Source organism: Manis javanica, chromosome 2, assembly GCF_040802235.1.
Source record: "Manis javanica isolate MJ-LG chromosome 2, MJ_LKY, whole genome shotgun sequence".
NCBI classification, from domain to species: Eukaryota; Metazoa; Chordata; class Mammalia; order Pholidota; family Manidae; genus Manis; species Manis javanica.
In genome coordinates this window covers 36916587-36938418 of record NC_133157.1, presented here as the reverse complement: position 1 = coordinate 36938418, position 21832 = coordinate 36916587, and the positions used below count along the sequence as shown (strand labels likewise).

General features: G+C 37.7%; 1 protein-coding gene across 2 annotated transcripts in view; it reads left to right on the top strand.

The window, feature by feature from the left end:
• Window positions 1-21832, top strand: part of NFX1 (nuclear transcription factor, X-box binding 1) — a 75466-nt gene that overhangs the window by 34535 nt on the left and 19099 nt on the right. Inside the window, exons 11-15 of one of the 2 annotated variants that reach the window (XM_017654429.3) lie at window positions 2449-2479; window positions 12161-12240; window positions 13163-13271; window positions 16010-16129; window positions 18192-18271. In XM_017654429.3, coding sequence (XP_017509918.3) covers window positions 2449-2479; window positions 12161-12240; window positions 13163-13271; window positions 16010-16129; window positions 18192-18271 — 420 coding nt within the window. Of the gene's footprint in view, window positions 1-2448; window positions 2480-12157; window positions 12241-13162; window positions 13272-16009; window positions 16130-18191; window positions 18272-21832 lie in introns of both variants that reach the window. The other variant, XM_017654428.3, reaches the window with a different exon arrangement.

The window sequence follows — 21832 nt, the reverse complement described above, 5'->3', positions numbered from 1 at the left end:
GCATGCAGTATTGCCAACTAGGGAAGCTCATCTGAGCCTGGGTGTTTAGTTTTTATTGGATAGTTTCTATCGTGCAGGTATGGTTGACTGCCCATGTAGCTAATCTCAGTCTCCAGTCTCTCCAGAGATCTGATACTGTGTGACCCAAAGCCTCCACCCTAAATTGCTTCATTAGTCTTTGTGGTATGGCCAGCCTGTACCCTTAGTCATGTTAGACTATCTAGTGACCTGAGGCCCTAGGCAAACAATGACATTCTTATCAGGCATAATTTTCCAAGGGCTTAGAGATTATCTCCCAGACGCCAATGGCAAAGGACTGAACTCTTCTTTTGGTAAGGTTTAATTTTTCACCATTGTCAATTTCTAGGTAGTTTTGATTGGACTTAGTGTTATAAAAGGGGCATCTTACCATTTTAGCATTAGTGCCCATTTTTATCTGTTACCAGAAGAGGCAAGAGCCTTCTTGTGTTAGTCTTTGGGTAATTCAACAAGTGGAACATACTGAGTGTTGATCTGTCCTGCTCTGTGACCTGCTTCTGGTCATTTCAATGCTTATCAGCACCTGTCCTAGCAGAGCATAGGCTGGGGTGGAGACAGAATTCTGAGCACGTGGTTTTTTGTTAAATACAGGTGTGGTTAGCAGCCAACTTGCAAATTATTTTGAGGTTGTAGTCCATAAATTGGGAGCTAGCTTAATAGATAAGCTTCAGAACAAAGGGGAAACAATACAGAAGTAGTACAAAATACACACCACAAAATTGTGTGAACATGTGTGGGTTTGTGTGTGTGTGTGTGTGTGTGTGTGTGTGAAATAATTATACATGGGGCAGTAGAGTTATTTTGAATATCAGGTACAGGACCAATTTATCAATACCAGCTTGAAGACTGTGATGTACTGTGATTTAGTAATCACAAACTTAGTAATGCCCAGAGGTGCTCTTTGTACTAAGAATTACAAGCAGGGTTGGGATGCATGAGCTGGAAATGACTACTCTCAGTTTACTTCTTTCTCCCCAGCAATTTCTTTCTGTAGCTCTGTACTTTTTTGCTTCTCATTCACCCTCTGTTTTTGCTCCCTCTTATAGTGGACCCCATGGCAGTGAGTGTATTCTTGAAAAGCTGTATATAAATTGAATTTCTCCAAATAAAAGTCTTATTCTAAAATTGGTGGAGGAGCTTACTATCAGTATGAATTCAGACCCTTGACAAAGTGAGAAATATCTTTGAAACTGATGATCACCACCTCATTGTTTAGCCAGATTTTCTCATGAGGTATTTTTTGTAATGTAATGGGCTTTTCCGTGGAAGTCAATGTTCTAGATAAATAAAACTTATTTCTTAAAGCTCTAAAGGTTTTATTCTTTTATTCACTTTAGCGGGAGTCAGAAATGTATGCTATATCTTACTACCTTTTAACAAAGAATACTGTATTTAAGTTTTTATTGGTCATTTGTATTTATTGTGGGGATTAATGGGAGCTCTGCCTTTCACTGTGGTTGTAGATACCACTCCAGCCTGTAATTTCTTCTGTACAGTGCAGTATATGCCTTAACTGGAGCACTCACTCAAGCAATTTCATGAGTCACCTTTGCTTTACATCTCTTGAGAGCTGTGGGGAACTTTTTCATATCATCCAGTGCAGCCAATTCATTAACTTATCTAAAACATATTTCTAGCCAAGAAGCTTCAATTCGTAGACCTTTTCACTTCTGTTATCAACTCTAGTAGCTGGTCATTTACACTAAGAAGGAATGTTTTTATCATTTGCTAGTTTCTGAATAAATAACTTCAAAGCCAAATTAACATGTAGATGCTGGGCAGCCAGCCAGGCTCACTGTCCTCCAAGGCATTAATTTGCTGCCCATGTAGCAGTCTCTCCCCACATATTCAGAATCATACCTCAGCAAAATGACATGTGATAGACCTTTGGGGTCATTCACACATAATTGAAAGCCCAGTAATAAAACTTTGAAATGCCAAAGGACTACTGTATGCCACTGCTTCCCAGCAGTGTTGTCAGGGGTGCTCTTGAGTTATGTAGAGCTGTTTGCTCTGCATTAAGTGGAACCCAACTGTTACATATTTTCATTTCTTACATCTGCTTTTTATGGCTTTTTCTGTTTATCCTTGCCAGGAAGTTATTTCTCTTTCCTTTATGTGCCTTTAACAGTCCCTCTTTCCATGCAGATTTTGTGAGAATTTGGAGGCCAGACCACAAAGACTGTTAGAAATATATTTGCATGATAAGTCAGTAAACCTGGAGCTCTGTTGTGAGTAAAACATATTAACATAGGTCTGGGCCAACCTACCAGGCAGGCGAAATTGGTGAATAAGTAACTGCCAGAGAAGTACAGAGTATTTGGGATATGCCTGTTACATTTAGCATTACACTGTAGTGGTGTTCATTTATTCTTGAACTGGTTATTGTTTCTTTCTCTTTTTCCATAGGAGCTTCCATGTACCAGTCTCAAAAGTGAAGGTATGACTGGGAAAGGGCATGAAGGAACTGGGACTTCCTGGGGTGAAAGTTATGTTCTATATCTTAAACTAAGGGTTTGGGTTATGTATTTGTCAAAATTCAGCAGAGGTACACTTAATATTTGTGCATTTCAGTGTATGTAATCTTTACCTCAAAAAAAAAGTAAAAATAAATTCTAGTTAATGAAATGTTAAAAATTTAGGGGAAGTGTATTCATGGCTGTAGCTTACTTTGAAATGCATCAGAAAGTAACAAATGGATGGTGGATAGAAGAATAGATAGATTATTCTATTAGTTACTTGTTCATATCTAAGTAGTGGGCATAAACCCAATACTGTGAAGTTGTTTCAACTTTTTTATATGTTTGAAAATTTCTATAATAAAATGATGGGGGAAAGTGAAGGTAAATTATATTTAATGAAGCAAACTTTTTAACATTGACTGTGATGCTTGATCTCCTCAAGGCTTGGTAAGACTGGATACCTGGAAAAGGGACACAGCCTTCCTAACCTTGTCCTTGATTCCAATGTCCCATGCTGTTAGGATTCGTTTTTTTTTTTGTTTTTTTTTTTCTGCTAACCGTCACACAGTCTTTTGTTTAAGCCACCTTGAAACCTTTTTGGAAAGGGGGTAGAAATAAAATGTGTACAAAAAAAAATGAATTCAGACCCTTGACAAAGTGAGAAATATCTTTGACACTGATGAAACAGAAGAAAACTATTGGTTAGGATACCTGGCTGCAGGTATAAGAAAACTGACTTCCTGTCTCATGTAACAATAAGTCTGGAGGCAGAAGTTCAAGGTTGGTTAATTCCAAGTTCAAGGATTCCTGGACTCCAGTTCAACTTCTCTGTTATTTTCTTGGTTTTCTCCTCAGTGGGTGTAAGGTAGCTACAGCAATTTCACAGATCAAGTCCTTACCCAGCAACATCTAAAGGAAAGAGATTCTTAAGCTTCTTTTCCTTAAGAGTGAGGAAAACAGTCCTGAAAGGCCCTCAATATACTTCATATCACGTGCTTCTGCATAAACCCAACACTAGCAAGGGAATGAAATTACCATGACAGGCTAGACTGGAACTTAGAAGCACACAGGTGCCCAGTTTCTGAACAAAATTAAGGATTTGTTAGCCTGAAGAAGGTGGGAAGGGGCAGTTTTGGAGGTAGCCAAAAATATCTGCCTCAAAACCATATCCAGAGGAGGGGGCTCAAGATGGTGGCATGAGTAGGGCGGTGGAAATCTCCCAAAACTATATATATTTTTGAAAACATAACAAATACAATTATTCCTAAAAGAGAGACCAGAAGATACAGTATAGCAGCCAGGCTACGTCTACATCTGCGAGAACTTGGCATCTCACAAAAAGGGTAAGATACAAAAACATGACCCAGCGGGACCCGAGCACTTCCCCCACCCCAGCTCACCGGTGGGAGGAAAAGAATCAGAGTGGGGAGGGAGTGGAAGCACAGAACTAAATAACCAGCCCTAGTAATCTGTACTGAAAGTACAGACATACATTGCTTGGTGTACTGGATATTAGAGAAACAGAAAAGTAAAATTGAAGATGGAGACTACAAGTGGGTCCCCATAGGCAGCTCCCCTGGAACAAAAGAAAAGTGGGCACTTTTTAAAAGTCTTAAAGGGACAAGGGCTCAACGGCTGGACAAAATCCTCCTAGCACACTCAGCACAGCAGGCTGGGAATCTTGAGGAACTTCAGGCTCCCTAACTCCCTGGAGGGTAAAGCAGCCCTGAAGCCCCTCATGGCAATAAGCAGCCTGCCATTCATTCCCCCTGACCAGCACTGCAAGCAAACCGGCAGACCCACCACAGCTGCGGAGCAGCCAGAGAAGAGCCCCGCTCACAGCAACCACACATCCTCCTCCCAATGCACAGATAACCGGGACAGACAGAGGAACAAGAGCAAGGTCCAGAAGGCAAGAAGGGGTGCCATTCTCACAGGAGAACACACCTGGCATGACTGCCACCCCCTGCATTGCACTAGGCTATCCCAAGGGCCACTCTGCCCACAGCATCTCAGGAGATTATCCCAGACACTGCACACGGTGTGTGGGTAACCAAAACAGGCAGCAGAGAAGAGCAAGGCAACCAACAAGCAGGAAGGGACTTTGTTCTCCCAGCTGACACATGCACCACCTGCCTGCGACAACTTCTATAGCCATGAAAATGCAGAAGAATCTGGTCCAGTCAAAAATCACTCAGACAACCCCAGAGAGAGGGCCTGGTGAGATAGATATAACCAATCTTCCTGAAAAAGAATTAAAAATAAAAGTCATAACAATGCTGATGGACCTGCAGAGAAATATGCAAGAGCTAAGGGATGAAGTCCAGAGGGAGATAACACGAATGAAACAATCGATAGAAGGTCTTAAGAGCAGAATGGACGAGGTGAAAGGGACTGTTAATGGAATAGAAATCAGAGAACAGGAATACAGAGAACCTGAAGCAGAGAGAGATAAAAGGATCTGTAGAAATGAAAGAATATTATGAGAATTGTATGACCAATCCAAACGGAACAATATTCGTATTATAGGGGTACCAGAAGAAGAGAGAGAAAAAGGGATACTCAGTGTCATTGAAGAAATAATTGCTGAAAACTTCCCCAAGATGGGGAAGGAAATAGTCTCTCAGACCATGGAAGCCCACAGATCTCCCAATACAAGGAACCAAAGGAGGACAACACCAAGATATATAATAATTAAAATGGCAAAGATCAAAGACAAGGACAGAGTATTGAAAGCAGCCAGAGAGAGAAAAAAGATCGCCTAAAAAGGAAAACCCATCAGGCTATCATCAGACTTGTCAGCAGAAACCTTACAGGCCAGAAGAGAATGGCATGATATATTTAATGCAATGAAACAGAAGGGCCTTGAACGAAGAATACTATGTCCATCATGATTATCATTTAAATTTGAAGGAGGGATTAAAGAATTTCCAGACAAGCAAAAGTTGAGGGAATTTGCCTCCCACAAACCACCTGTGCAGAATATTTTAAAGGGACTGGTCTAGATGGAAGCACGTCTAAGGCTAAATAGATATCACCAGAGAAAATAAAATCACAGCAAGCAAAGCAGACCAACCAAGTACTAATTAAAGGCAAAAACAAAATCAATGATCCACAAAAGCAGTCAAACGAAACACAAAAGAGTATGGAATAAAACACCTAACATATAAAGAGTGGAGGAGGAAGAATAAGAAGGGAGAGAAATAGAGAATCATCAGACTGTCTTTATAATAGCTTAATAAGAGAGTTAAGTTAGATGGTTTGATAGTAAAGAAGCTACCCTTGAACCTTTGGTAACCATGAATCCAAAGCCTGCAATGGCAGTAAGTACATACCTATCGATAATCATCCTAAATGTAAATGGACTGAATGCACCAATCAGAACACACAGAGTAATAGAATGGATAAAAAAGCAAGACCCATCTATATACTGCTCACAAGAGACTCACCTCAAACCCAAAGATATACACAAATTAAAAGTGAATGGATGGAAAAATAAATTTCATGCAAACAATAGGGAGAAAAAGGCAGGTGTTGTAGTACTTGTATCAGACAAAATAGACTTCAAAACAAAGAAAGTAACAAGAGATAAAGGACATTACATAATGATAAAGGGGTCAGTCCAACAAGAGGATATAACCATTATAAATATGCACCCAACATAGGATCACCGACATATGTGAAACAAATACTAACAGAATTAAAGGAGGAAATAGAATGCAGTGCCTTCATTTTAGGAGACTTCAACATACCACTCACTCCAAAGGACAGATCAACCAGACAGAAAATAAGTAAGGACACAGGCAGTGAACAACACACTAGAACAGATGTACCTAGCAGACATCTACAGAACTCTGCACCAAAAAGCATCAGGATACACATTCTTTTCAAGTACACGTGGAACATTTTCCAGAATACATCACATATTACTCCACAAAAAAAACCTCAGTAAATTCAAAAAGATTGAAATTCTAACAGCCAACTTCTCAGATCACAAGGGTATAAAACTAGAAATAAATTGTACAAAGAAAACAAGAACACTCACAAACACATGGAGGCTTAGCAACATGCTCCTAAATAATCAACGGATCAATCACCAAATTAAAAGAGAGATCAAGCAATATATGGAGACAAATGACAACAACAGCACAAAGCCCCAACTTCTGTGGGATGCAGCAAAGGCAGTTCTAAGAGGAAAGTATATAGCAATCTGGGCCTATTTAAAGAAGGAAGAACAACCCAAATGAATAGTCTAAAGTCACAATTATTGAAACTGGAAAAAGAACAACAAATGAGGCCCAAAGTCAGCAGAAATTGGGACATAATAAAGATCAGAGAAGAAATAAATAAAATAGAGAAAAATAAACAATAGAAAAAAATCAGTGAAACCAAGAGCTGGTTCTTTGAGAAAATCAACAAAATAGATAAGCCCCTAGCCAGACTTATTAAGAGAAAAAGAGAATCTACACACATCAACAGAATCAGAAATGAGAAAGGAAAAATCACGAAGGACCCCACAGAAATACAAAAATTATTAGAGAATACTATGAAAACCTATATGCTAACAAGCTGGAAAACCTAGAAGAAATGCACAACTTTCTGGAAAAATGCAACCTTCCAAGATTGACCAAGGAAGAAACAGAAAATCTAAACAGACCAATTACCAGCAACAAAATTGAATCAGTAATCAAAAAACTACCCAAGAACAAAACCCCTGGGCCAAATGGATTCACCACTGAATTTTATCAGACATATGGAGAAGATATAATACCCATTCTCCTTAAAGTTTTCCACAAAATAGAAGAGGAGGGAATACTTCAAAACTCATTCTACGAAACCAGCATAGCTCTAATACCAAAACCAGGCAAAGACACCACCAAAAAAGAAAATTACAGACCAATATCCCTGATGAACATAGATGCAAAAGTACTCAACAGAACATTAGCAAACTGAATTCAAAAATACGTCAAGAGAATGATACACCATGATCAATTGGGATTCATCTCAGGGATGCAAGGATGGTAGAACATTCGAAAATCCATCAACATCATCCACCAAGTGAACAAAAAGGAGGACAAAAACCACATGATCATCTCCATAGGTGCAGAAAAAGCATTTGACAAAATTCAACATCCATTCATGATAAAACCTCTCAACAAAACAGGAAGAGAGCGCAAGTACCTCAACATAATAAAGGCCATATATGATAAACCCACAGCCAACATCATACTTAACAGCGAGAAGCAGAAAGCATTTCACCTAAGATCGGGAACAAGACAGGGATGCCCACTCTCCCCACTGTTATTCAACATAGTACTGGAGGTCCTAGCCACGGCAATCAGACAAAACAAAGAAATACAAGGTGTCCAGATTGGTAATGAAGTCAAACTGTCAGTATTTGCAGATGACATGGTATTGTACGTAAAAAACCCTAAAGACTCCACTCCAAAACTACCAGAACTAATATCGGAATTCTGCAAAGTTGCAGGCTACTAAATTAACACACAGAAATCTGTTGCTTTCCTGTACACTAATGATGAGCTAGAAGAAAGAGAAATCAGGAAAACAATTCCATTCACAATTGCATCAAAAGAATAAAATACCTAGGAATAAACCTAAGCAAAGAAGTGAAAGACCTATACCCTGAAAACTACAAGACACTCTTGAGATAAATTAAAAAGGACACTAACTAATGGTAACTCATCCCATCCTCTTGGCTAGGAAGAATTAATATTGTCAAAATGGCCATCCTGCCTAAACCAATCTACAGAGTCAATGCACTCCCTATCAAAATACCAACAGCATTCTTCAATGAACTGGAACAAATAGTTCTAAAATTCATATGGAACCACAAAATACACCTAATAGCCAAAGCAATCCTGAGAAGGAAGAATAAAGCAGGGGGGATCTCGCTTCCCAACTTCAAGCTCTACTACAAAGCCACAGTAATCAAGACAATTTGGTACTGGCACAACAGACCTACAGACCAGTGGAACAAAATAGAGAGTCTGGATATTAACCCAACCATATACATTCAATTAATATACAATAAAGGAGCCATGGTTATACAGTGGGGAAATGACAGCCTCTTCAACAGCTGTTATTGGCAAAACTGGACAGCTACATGTAAGAGAATGAAACTGGATCATTGTCTAACCCCATACACAAAAGTAAATTCAAAATGGATCAAAGACCTGAATGTAAGTCATGAAACCATAAAACTCTTAGAATAAAACATAGGCAAAAATATCTTGGACGTGAACATGAGCAACTTCTTCATGAACATATCTCCTCAGGCAAGGGAAACGATAGCAAAAATGAACAAGTGGGACTATATCAAGCTGAAAAGCTTCTGTACAGCAAAGGACTCCACCAATAGAACAAAAAGTTATCCTACAGTATGGGTGAATATATTCATAAATTACATATCCAATAAAGGGTTGACATCCAAAATATATAAAGAGCTCATGCACCTCAACAAACAAAAAGCAAATAATCCAATTAAAAAATGGGCAGAGGATCTGAACAGACAGTTTGCGCCAAAGAAGAAATTCAAATGACCAGCAGGGACATGAAAAGATGCCCCACATCGCTAATCATCAGAGAAATGGAAATTAAAACCACAGTATTCCATTGAATATTGTGAGATATCACCTCACACCAGTAAGGATTGTCACCATCCAAAAGACATACAACAACAAATGTTGGCGAGGATGTGCAGAAAGGGGAACCCTCCTGCACACTGCTGGTGGGAATGTAAATTAGTTCAACCATTGTGGAAAGCAGTATGGAGGTTCCTCAAAAAACTTAAAATAGAAATACCATTTGACCCAGGAATTCCACTTCTAGGAATTTACCCTAAGAATGCAGCAGCCCAGTTTGAAAAAGACAGATGCACCCCTATGTTTATCACAGCACCATTTACAATAGCCAAGAAATGGAAGCAACCTCAGTGTCCATCAGTAGATGAATGGATAAAGAAGATGTGATATATATACACAATGGAATATTATTCAGCCATACGAAGAAAACAAATCCTACCATTTGCAACAACATGGATGGAGCTAGAGGGTATTATGCTCAGTGAAAGAAGCCAGATGGAAAAAGACAAGTATGAAATGATTTCACGTGTATGTGATGTATAAGAACAAAGAAAAAAACTGAAGGAACAAAACAGCAGCAGACTCAGAGAACCTAAGAATGGACTAACAGTTACCAAAGAGAAAGGGACTGGGAAGGATGGGTGGGAAGGGAGGGACAAGGGGAAAAAAGGGGCATTTCGATTAGCACACATAATGTGGCGGGAGTGCGCCATGGGGAGGGTTGTACAACACAGAGAATACTAGTGACTCTAGCATCTTACTATGCTGATGGATAGTGACTGTATTGGGGTATGTGGTGGGGACTTGATGATGGGGGGAGTCTAGTAACCATAATGTTGCTCATGTAAATGTAGGTTAATGATACCAAAATAATAAATAAATAAATAATAAACATATTCAAAATTTTGGTTATGAAAATGTTTATTGAAAAAATTAAATTAGTGCAGTTTTAAAGTGAAAAACTAAATAAAACAGTATGAAGTAAAAAGTGAAAATACAGCTTTACTCCATTTTCCTCTCCTAGTTCCATTCCCCTGATGAAACCACTGTCATTAATTAGTTCATTCGGTGTGAGTCCATATCTTTTTCTATATTCATACAGATGTATACACATGCACGTAGTTTTTTCCCCCTTAACTTAGATTCATACTAATCGTACTGTTTGTTAGCTTGATTTTTTTTCTCTCAATAATATATCAAAGACATCTTTCCATGTCAGTCTGTATACCTCTTCCTCTTGCAGAATATTCCTTATGTGGATATACCATCTTGTCCCAATTTTTAAAACCTTGTGATGAAAAATTTCAGCCGTATGTGAAAGTAGAGAGACTAGTATAATGAACCCCTATGTACCTATCATCCTTCATCAACAATTAAACCAACATTTTGTGTTTCTTGTTTTATCCATCCCTTCCTTGTCTACTTTTTATTTTCATTGAAGTACTTTGAAAACAAATCTCAAACATCATTTCACCAATAAGCACTTTAGCACCTAGTGTATTTTTTTATTAAGATAAAATTCACATAACTTAGAATGTGCCATTTTAAAGAGTAAATTCAGTGGCATGTATTACATTCATAGGTTTGTGCAACCGCCAACTCAGTCTAATTCTAAAACATTTTCATTATCCCAGAGGAAACCCTGTATTCATTAATTTTTCACTCCTCACTCCCTTCCTCCTGACCCTAGCAACCACTAATCTGCTGTCTGTCTCTATGGATTTACCTATTCTGAGTATTTCATATAAATGGAATCACACAATGTATAACCTTTTGTGCCTGACTTCTTTAACTTAGCATGTTTTTAAGGTTCATCTGCATTATAGCACATCTTAGTACTTCATTCCTCTTTATGACTGAGTAAAATTCCATTGTATGGATATATCACAGTTTGTTCATCCACTTATCTGTTGACAGACACTTGGGTGGTTTGCATCTTTTTTGGTTATTGTGATTAATGCTACTGTGAACATTTATGCATAAGTTTTGTTTGGATACCTGTCTTAAAACCTTTTGGATATATACCTAACAGTGGAATTGCTGGATCATATAGTAATTCTGTGCATAATTTTTTGAAGAACTACCATTCTGTTTTCCACAGTGGCTACACCATTTTACATTCCCCCCATCAATGTATAGGGGTTCCAATTTATCCACATACTCCCCAGCACTTGTTATTTTTGTTCTGTTGTGTTATGAATCTTTTATTGCTACTTGGACGTGAAGTGATATGTCATTATGGTTTTTATTTGCATTTTTCTAATGATGTTGACCTAATGACAATGAACATTTTTTCATTTTCTTGGCCATTTGTCTATCTTCTTTGGAAAAGAGTCTGTTAAAGTCCTTTGCTCAGTTTTTAATTGGGTTGTTTTTGTTATTGTTGAATTGCAAGAGTTATTTATATATTTTGTAACCTTATGACATATATGATTTTGATGTATTTTCTCCCATGATGTAGGTTGTCTTTTCACTTCCTTGGTGGTGTCCTTTGGTGCACAAAGGCTTTTAATTTTGATGAAGTCCAGTTTGTTTTTTTCTTTTGTTGCCTTTAGGTGTCCTAGCCACTTTTGAATCTGTAGGAAGGATTCCTTAATATGGAATTACCCCTTAAATTTTTTTTTTCCCCTGGTTAAGTTATTTATTTATTTATTTTTATTTTGGTATCATTAATATATACTTAAATGAGCAACATTGTGGTTACTAGATTTCCCCCATTATCAAGTCCCCACCACATACCCCATTACAGTCTACCCCTTTAGTTTTTGATAGTTACATATGTGATCCAAGAGTTTATACTCCCATCCACTAAGTATGAATATGCCTTTTTCTCCACACCTTCACCTATTCCGTATATTAATCACTTCCTATTTTCTTTTCCATTTTTTTTCAATTTGACAAGTGAAAATGATCGTATTGTAACAGGCATTTTCACCATAACTAGTTTATTTACATTATTATATTTGTATTTCTTCAGCCCATAGTCACACAAATATTTGTTTAATGAATGCTCATATCCTTTGCCTTTTTTTTTTCTTTTTAAATTGGCAACAGCAGATGCTACATTTATGTGTGACAAGCGGTGTAACAAGAAACGATTGTGTGGACGGCATAAATGTAATGAGATATGCTGTGTGGTAAGTGAACCAAACATTAGATACAATCAGATTACATTCATCCATGGGCTGGGCTTCTGGAAGCCTCACCATCTGGAATGCAACCCAGATTTAGAAACCACTGGGAGGGGCCCCTGAGCAGCAGTCAGAGAGCTGCCCATAAAGATAGGCAGGGCCTTATTTGGCCTCAGCCAGGTTGAGAAGTTAGCCAGTAGCAGCATGGAGGATGAGAAAGAAGAAAGATGGAAGGCCTTGGGCCCCAGAGGCCAAGACCACTAGATGAGCATACAGTCCTCTGGGTGAATTGTATGCTGTCCCAGCACACACTCTGTCCTGGGCTTAGCTAAGTTGGACTTCAGGTGCATATACAACTTGGGTCAGATCACTAGGCAAAATGGGCGTACATTTTTGAAAGGAGCAAGTTTCAGTTATCTGAAGTATTCACTTCTATAGAACTAAATAAAGGAAGCATTACCTGGCAGTTGGTACTTTGTTAACCACTTTGTGTTTGTGTGTGTGTGTGTGTGTGTGTGTAAACAGGGTAACAGTACCAATAGCAAGGTATATATATATATATATATATATAGTTATTTTATTTATATATATATAGTTATTTTATTTATATATTGACAAGGTGAAGAATGATGAAATTATACAGTATGTCAAGCCTTATTTAGAAACCAGCATTTGAAGGCTTAAAGACTTTCTCTTATTATTGAAAATTTCAAACATATACAAAAGCAGCAAGACTAATAGGAGGCCCATGGAGAGGGCTGACTTCATAGCTAATCTTGTTTCATCCACATCCCTACCTACTACCCCTGATTATTTTGAAGCTAGACAGACATGATTTCATCCATAAATGTGGAGAACATTTTTATTAATCTTCTTGCTTATGGAAAATATAAAACCGTTTTGTAAACAAATAGAAATCTCTTCCTAGGACAAGGAGCACAAGTGTCCTTTGATTTGTGGGAGGAAACTCCGTTGTGGCCTTCATAGATGCGAAGAACCTTGTCATCGTGGGAACTGCCAGTCATGCTGGCAAGCCAGTAAGTTTTTCACTGTATACTTCTAGAAATTCAAGCATAATATATTATGTGGATTGATTTGCTTAGATTGGTGTAGCTTACTGAACTAATCAGGTATATTGAGACTTAAAGTCTAATGTTGTATTGTCAACCCTGAATGTACAAAACCTGGGATATAAGCAACAATCTAAGGTGGGGTCTGGTTCATTAATGAATTCCTCTTTTGCTACCTGCCTCTTAAATATTATTGACCCAGATTCGGTCCTCAGCTGTCTTCTTTCTCTATATTATTAGCAGTAGTTTGTAAACTTAACTGGTCTTAGGACTCATTAACATTCTTAAAATGATCCAAGGAGCTCTTCTTACATTAGTTATATTTATATTTGCCACATTAGAAATTAAAACAGAAGTTTTAAAAATATGATTTATTCATTTTTTTAAAATGATATACCCATTATGTATTAACACAAATAACATTCTATTTGAAACTGTGTTTTCCAAAAAATTAGAAGAGTAGATGCCTGACTTAGTAGAAGAGAGATGGATTCTCATATCTGCTTCTCGTCTGTGGCTATTATAGTTGAAGCATTTGAAAAAAATCCGGCCTTACACAGATAGCTAGTTGGAAAAGAGAATTTTTAAATAATTGTATATTAACTTTTTGGAAAAGTTTTTTATTTTCTGAGCTTAATTATTGAAAACGAACTTCTCAGATAATTGTGGGTATTCTTCTTTGATGCTGCACTAAAACTCAGCCTCAATTCAGGATGGACTTGAGTCAGTTTTTGTGTTTGTTCTCTGTCAAATTAAAATTCCTTGGTTTTTCTTGTACCGTGCATGATTTTATAGCATCAATACATTGATCATTTAGAAAATAATTGTTCAGTGGGTTATGCAGATCTTTGAAATGTTGACAAATTTTGTGTTACAATGCTAAAAACTCCCATTCATTGGCATAACTGCCAATCTCATCACAAAAGTCTTAGGAAAACTGTTGGGAAGTTTCAAGCCTATAGTGGTAAATACATATTTTTGTTTTCACTTGAAATTCTATTTTCACTTGGAAGCCTGAATTTTATCACTTGCAACGAAATCAGTTTTTTTGAAATTACAGGCTCAACTTGTTAATTTTTGATAAAATGTCTGCCAAATACCTTTTGTTTGTCAGTCTCAAGTAAAAATGGTATTTCATGAAAAAAGAGGTTAATTCAGCTCATAATTCAAGAAGTGCAATTCTTTAAAACAACCAGAGTATTTTTTTTTAGTCTGTAGCAAAAGTGGTTAATCAGATTTCCCATTTTGTTTTACATAATATTAAAAAGATATATTCAAGAGCCAAGTTTTTTTTTTAACTACTTTATCAAGAACATTCTTAAGTGAAACTGGTACTTTTTATTTATTCTAAGTGCTTGCCAGTAAAAAATAAAATGATTACAGTTTGGAGTTACTGTCTTAATTTGCACTAAGGCCCTGGCAATTTTACCAGTCGTTATTACTTTTGCACCATCAGTGCAAATGTTAACACAGTGAAAAAAGCAAATAATATGTAAGTAGTATTATGAAAATAACTTTGACTTTGTGGACTCCCTGAAAGGATTTCTGGGACCTCTAGGGGTCAACAGAGCACACTTTGAAAACTGCTGCATTAAAAGATTAGCCTAGATCAGGGTTTCCCAAAATGTTTTCTCTAGAATGCTAGGCCTACGTCATTTCAAAAAGGAGTTAAGTAAGTGCTTTGTTATAAATCACACACATAAATTTCCATGGAAACAGCTTACATAGTTCCTTACCCTTTACCTAGTTGTTTCACATGTATTAGTTTGTCCTCACAATAATATTGCTGAGTGGATAGGTCAAGGTTTGTTATTCTCATTTGATAAAGAGAAAAAGCTCAGAAGGGTTATTAAATACCTGCCTGCAGTTACTGAGCAAGTTAAGTAGTAGGTCCACGGCTGGATACCTAAGTCTCCTGACTGTGTTTATAGGGCTCTTTCTGCTTCCTTGTATAGCCTCTAAAGGGGTTGCTGGAGAGGGCTGACTCAGGAAAAGCAGTGGGTAGAGTAATCATGGAGGGCCCTGGGCTTCACAACTCTTGATGCGTTGAGAACCATGGCCAAAGTTTGAGCCTCTGCCCAAGACTCAGATTGGAGAACTGGCTACCCATGGGGTCTAAGGCTTAGGAGAGCTCATGATAAGTGGGCTGCTCGTTGGAGCTGTCCTATGTGAGCCCTCATTTTGATTTGGCTTGTGAACTGTTTTTAATGAATTCAGATATACCTTTGTGCTTCATTTCAACTTCTTATTTCTAGCATGATAGATGTTGATTTTACCTATAAGAATTTTTTCAAATGGCTTCAGTGGCTCTCTGAAGAGAGATTTATATTCAAATGTATATTTTGGTATGTTTGTTAATTACATGTGGCTTTCATAATCTCTGTGGATTTTCTGTAGTAGAAGTCTCCTATCCTCTCAAAAGATATGGTCTGTAGATCTATTTATAAAATATATGTAAAATGTCTTGGGTTACTCATGGACTTAGAGTCCGTGGCAAGTAAAAGTGGAACACTTCATACCTCTCTGCTCCTTTGCCACCACTTCAACTTGAAAAAAGTAACCATTTTTTTTAAAAAGGAGCCCCCCCCAAAAAATTATTCTCTAGAAATACAAGCCAAAAGAAAGTGTGTGTATGTTGTATATATATGTGTGTGAACATCCCATACTCATGGAGGGTTGTTTTGTTTTTACCTGCTGCTGCTCAGGTTTTGATGAATTAACCTGCCACTGTGGCGCATCAGTGATCCTCCCTCCAGTTCCCTGTGGTACCAGGCCCCCTGAATGTACTCAGACCTGCACCAGAGTGCATGAATGCGACCATCCAGGTGGGTCCCATCTCCTTGCCTCTGCACTTCACAGCCTGCTCACACTGTGCCATTAGGATGTTGTCTGCTCATCTTCAGTGCTCTGAGGGCATGCTGTGATGGCTGCCTCTTGCTGCCTGTGCTCAGGGGCTGCTTCTGTGAAGGCGAGGCTGTAATCTGGGCCACAGCTGAGAGTCACAGTGCTTTCCATTGCTTTACTCTGAGGATGCCAAACCTAAAAGGTTGAGAGAATCCCCAGCTGGTTTTGTCTTCCAGGGACTTTTCTTCTTTGTGTCCTTCACTTTTGGTGCATATTTCAAAATTGAGCATCTTCTTGCAAAATTAAAAGTACTTGAGTTTTTGTTGTTATAGAAGCAAAATATGTCTTTCGTATAAAAGGAAAGAAAGAAAAAGTCAAAAGACTGAAATGAAATTGTTATGTCACCTTCTAGGAATTACAGTCTGTGTATTTTTTAAGGGCTTTTTTACATGGGAAAATATATATATATTTGGATTTATTTCCTAAAAGTAGGATCCAACTGAACTTATTTTAACTATTTTTTTCCCTGTTGTTATTATAAATTAAATCTCTTCCTGTTAATGAATATTTTAAATCTACGATATAGCTTTTTAATGGTAGTAGAGTGTAATGTTACATGGATGGGTCTCATATTGCTGGACATTTGTTTCCAGTTTTTCTCGGATATACTGCTGTACACACCAGACCAATAGCTACTTAACATCACCCATTTTCTGTCCGATCTAATTGTTGTCTTGGATGACACTGAACCCATCATTTCATTTTATCAAGTCCTAGAGGCAAACCTGAAATAACTCAAGTCACCAGATTTGGTGCTTAGAGTAAGTCTGGCCATATCGTTCAGACTGACAGTTAGATAACCAGTTCCCAGTTTTTTCAGTTAATAGAGTAAAACAGAATTAAATAAATTCCTTGTGAAGTGAAAAGTCCCTCCTTTCCTGAGGACCTTTGGATGGCTCTCCCAGCTTAGTTTGCAAGCCCCTACTGCATTGTTCACATCAGCATGAAGTAAATGCCCAGACCAATGCTCACCCAGATCCCTGCTTTACATTAGCTTGTTAAAGATGAAGTCCAAACCCTGCTGGTTAATGTCCATAGTAAGAACTCAACCCTTTATGAGTTGTATTGTTTTAGCCTGCTTTTGTTCATTTAACTTTTCTTTACTGTAGTTGTATTTCTAGCATGGTGTCAGGTGCAGAAGGAGGTACAGAGGAAGAAAAAAATAGCCCATGACCTTGAGCTTCTTACATTCTCCCTGAGAGGAAGAGGATGGTAGTTAAATGCGCAGAACACAGCAACCAGATAACATGGTAGCAAGCCATGTGCTTAACTACTAAGATGTCAAGGACCATAGGAGAGCTCAGGGCAGGGTGTGGTCAGCTAAGGAAGACTTAGTTACAGGAGGTAAATTTGGATGAACTGCCTCTTACAGGCAGTAAGGAAATTGAAGGGAGTTAGAAGAAGCATGTCAGATGGAATGAGTAGCAAAGGTGTCTGAGTAAAAGTGAGCAGTTGCCATGTAAGGTAGGGCCAAAAGAATTAGTAGAATGGGCAGACTGGGGCCGTGCTGCAGGAGATGAGCAGAAAAGCAGTCTCCCTTTCTGCTTGTCATGTCTGTCCCCTCTCAAGTTTCTTTTTCTCACTCATGCTCATTCTTCAACACTTAAATTACTTTTTACTTTACATTTTTTTTAACTTTCTTTTTTTTTTTAATTAAGGTATTATTGATATACACTCTTATGAAGGTTTCACATGAAAAACAATGTGGTTACTGCATTCACACATATTATCGAGTTCCCCCCCACACCCCATTGAAGTCACTGTCCATCAGTGTAGTAAGATGCCACAGAGTCACTGTTTGCCTTCTCTGTGCTACACTGTCTTCCCTATGATCCCCGACACACCATTTTTACTTTACATTTTAAAAGGTACTCCCAGCTCCTAAATTTAGAAGTTCCACTTCATATGCTGTTAGAACATGTATAATAGCTTATGCGGCTTTATTTAAACATTAATCCCAGTTTTACCTTTCTTTTTCTATAGTATATCATTCTTGTCATAGTGAAGAGAAGTGTCCCCCTTGTACTTTCCTAACTCAGAAATGGTGCATGGGCAAGCATGAGGTAAGTTTTCTCTCTCAAGTGTTCATTGTTCCAGCCAGAGATTTATAATTGAATTACTTTGAGTTGTTAGTCTTTTTTGTTTCTCAAAGTAAATATACTCCAAGAAGCTGAAGTTTGCTACTGTCACTGTTTTTCTTTTTTTTTTTTAGGGACTACTTTGCATAAAATTGAATTTACCCTTCTTAGTGTACAGGTCTACAAGTTTGACAAAAACATTCTTATGCTCATGTAACCACCACCAGTCAAGATGTAGTATATTTACTCACCCTCAAATATTCCTTCATGCCTCCCTATAGTTGGTCTCTACCAACCTCCAGGCCTTGACAACCAGTGATCTGATGTCTGACTCAGTGGTTTGCCTTTTCCAGAATGTCACATACGTGGAAGCTTACAATAGGTAGCATTTTGAGTCTATTCTGCTATCATTCTTTTTTTTTTAATTTTTTATTAAGGTATGATTGATACACACTCTTACGAAGGTTTCACATGAAAAAACAATGTGGTTACTACATTTACCCATATTATCAAGTCCCCACCCATACCCAATGCAGTCACTGTCCATCAGTGCAGAGATCCACTATGTCCCTTCTCTGTGCTACACAGTTCTCCCTGTGATCCCCCACACCATGTGTACTAAACATAATAGCCCTCAGTCCCCTTCTCCCTCCCTCCCCACCTGCCATCCCACACCCCTCCCCTTTGATAACCACTAGTACATTCTTGGAGTCTCTCAGTCTGCTGCCATTTTGTTCCTTCAGTTTTGCTTCATTGTTATACTCCACAAATGAGGGAAATCATTTGGCATTTATCTTTCTCTGCCTAGCTTATTTCACTGAGGATAATGTCCTCCAGCTCCATCCATGTTGTTGCAAATAGTAGAATTTGTTTCTTTCTTATGGCTGAATAGTATTCCGTTGTATATATGTACCACATCTTCTTTATCCATTCATCTACAGATGGACACTTAGATTGCTTCCATATCTTGGCTATTGTAAAAGGTACTGTGATAAACATACAGGTGCATATGTCTTTTTGAATCTGAGAAGTTGTATTCTTTGGGTATAGTCCAAGGAGTGGGATTCCAGGGTCAAATGGTATTTCTATTATGAGTTTTTTGAGGAACCTCCATATTGCTTTCCACAATGGCTGAACTAGCTTACATTCCCACCAGCAGTGTAGGAGGGTTCCCCTTTCTCCATATCCTCGCCAGCATTTGTTGTTCTTAGTCTTTTCAATGCTGGCCATCCTTACTGGTGTGAGGTGATATCTCATTGTGGTTTTAATTTGCATTTCCCTGATGATTAGTGATGTGGAGCATCTTTTCATGTGTCTGTTGGCCATCTGAATTTCTTCTTTAGAGAGCTGTCTCTTCATATCCTTTGCCCATTTGTTAATCGGGTTATTTGCTTTTTGGGTGTTGAGGCATGTAAGTTCTTTATATATTTTGGATGTTAACCCCTTGTCAGATATGTCATTTACAAATATATTCTCCCATACTGTAGGATGCCTTTTTGTTTTGTTGATGGTGTCCTTTGCCATACAAAAACTTTTTAGTTTGATGTAGTCCCATGAGTTAATTTTTGCTTTTGTTTCCCTTTCTCAAGGAGATGGGTTCAGGAAGAAGTTGCTCATGCTTATATTCAGGAGATATTTGCCTATGTTGGCTTTTAAGAGTTTTATGGTTTCACAACTTACATTCAAGTCTTTAATCCATTTCGAACTTCCTTTTGTGTGTGGGGTTAAACAGTAATGTTTCATTCTTTTGCATGTAGCTGTCCAGTTTTGCCAACACCAGCTGTTGAAGAGGCTGTCATTTCCCCATTGTATGTCCAGGGCTCCTTTATCATATATTAATTGACCATATATGGTTGGGTTTATATCAGGGCTCTCTAGTCTGTTCCATTGGTCTATGGGTCTGTTCTTGTGCCAGTACCAAATTGTCTTGATTACTGTGGCTTTGTAATAGAGCTTGAGGTTGGAGAGCATAATTCCCCCTGTTTTATTCTTCCTTCTCAGGATTGCTTTGGCTATTCGAGGTCTTTTATGGTTCCATATGAATTTTAGGACGATTTTCTCTAGTTCATTGAAGAATGCTTTTGGTATTTTGATAGGAATTGCATTGAATCTACAGATTGCTTTAGGCAGGATAGCCATTTTGACAATATTAATTCTTCCTATCCATGAGCAAAAGATCTGTTTCTATTTATTAGTATCTTCTTTAATTTCTCTCATGAGTGTCTTGTAGTTTTCAGAGTATAGGTCTTTCACTTCTTAGGTTAGGTTTATTCCTAGGTATTTTATTCTTTTTGGTGCAATTGTGAATGGAATTGTTTTCCTGATTTCTCTCTGCTAGTTCACTGTTAGTGTATAAGAATGCCACAGATTTCTGCATATTAATTTTATATCCTACAACTTTGCTGAATTCAGATATTAGATGTAGTAGTTTTAGAGTGGTTTCTTTAGGGTTTCTTATGTACAATATCATGTCATCTGCAAACAGGGACAGTTTAATTTCTTCCTTGCCAATCTGAATGCCTTTTGTTTCTTTGTGTTGTCTGATTGCCATGGCTAAGACCTCCAGTACTATGTTGAATAGAAGTGGGGAGAGTGGGCATCCTTCTCTTGTTTCCAATCTTAAAGGAAAAGCTTTCAGCTTCTCACTGTTAAGTATAATGTTGGCTGTGGTTTTGTCATATATGGCCTCTATTATGTTGAGGTACTTGTGCTCTATACCCATTTTATTGAGAGTTTTTATCATAAATGGATGTTGAATTTTGTCAAATGCTTTTTCAGCATCTATGGAGATGATTATGTGGTTTTTGTCCTTCTTTTTATTGATGTGGTAGATGATGTTGATGGATTTTCTAATGTTATACCATCCTTGCATCCCTGGTATAAATCCTACTTCATCATGATGGATGATCTTTTTGATGTATTTTTGAATTCGGTTTGCTAATATTTTGTTGAGTATTTTTGCATCTGTGTTCATCTGGGATATTGATCTGTAATTTTCTCTTTTTGTGAAGTCTTTGCCTGGTTTGGGTATTAGAGTGATGCTAGCCTCATAGAATGAGTTTGGAAGTATTCCCTCCTCTTCTATTTTTTGGAAAACTTTAAGGAGGATGTATATTAGGTCTTCACTAAATGTTTGATAAAATTCAGCGGTGAAGCCATCTGGTCCAGGAGTTTTGTTCTTAGGTAGGTTTTTGATTAACAGTTCAATTTCATTGCTTGTAATTGGTATGTTCAGATTTTCTGCTTCTTCCTTGGTCAGCTTTGGAAGGTTGTATTTTTCTAGAAAGTTGTCCATTTCTTCTAGGTTATCCAGTTTATTAGCATATAATTTTTCATAGTATTCTCTAATAATTCTTTGTATTTCTGTGGTGTCCATAGTGATTTTTCCTTTCTCATTTCTGATTCTGTTTATGTGTGTAGACTCTCTTTTTTGATAAATCTGGCTAGGGGTTTATCTATTTTGTTTATTTTCTCGAAGATCCAGCTCTTGCTTTCATTGATTCTTTCTATTGTTTTATTCTTCTCTATTTCTGCTCTAATCTTTAT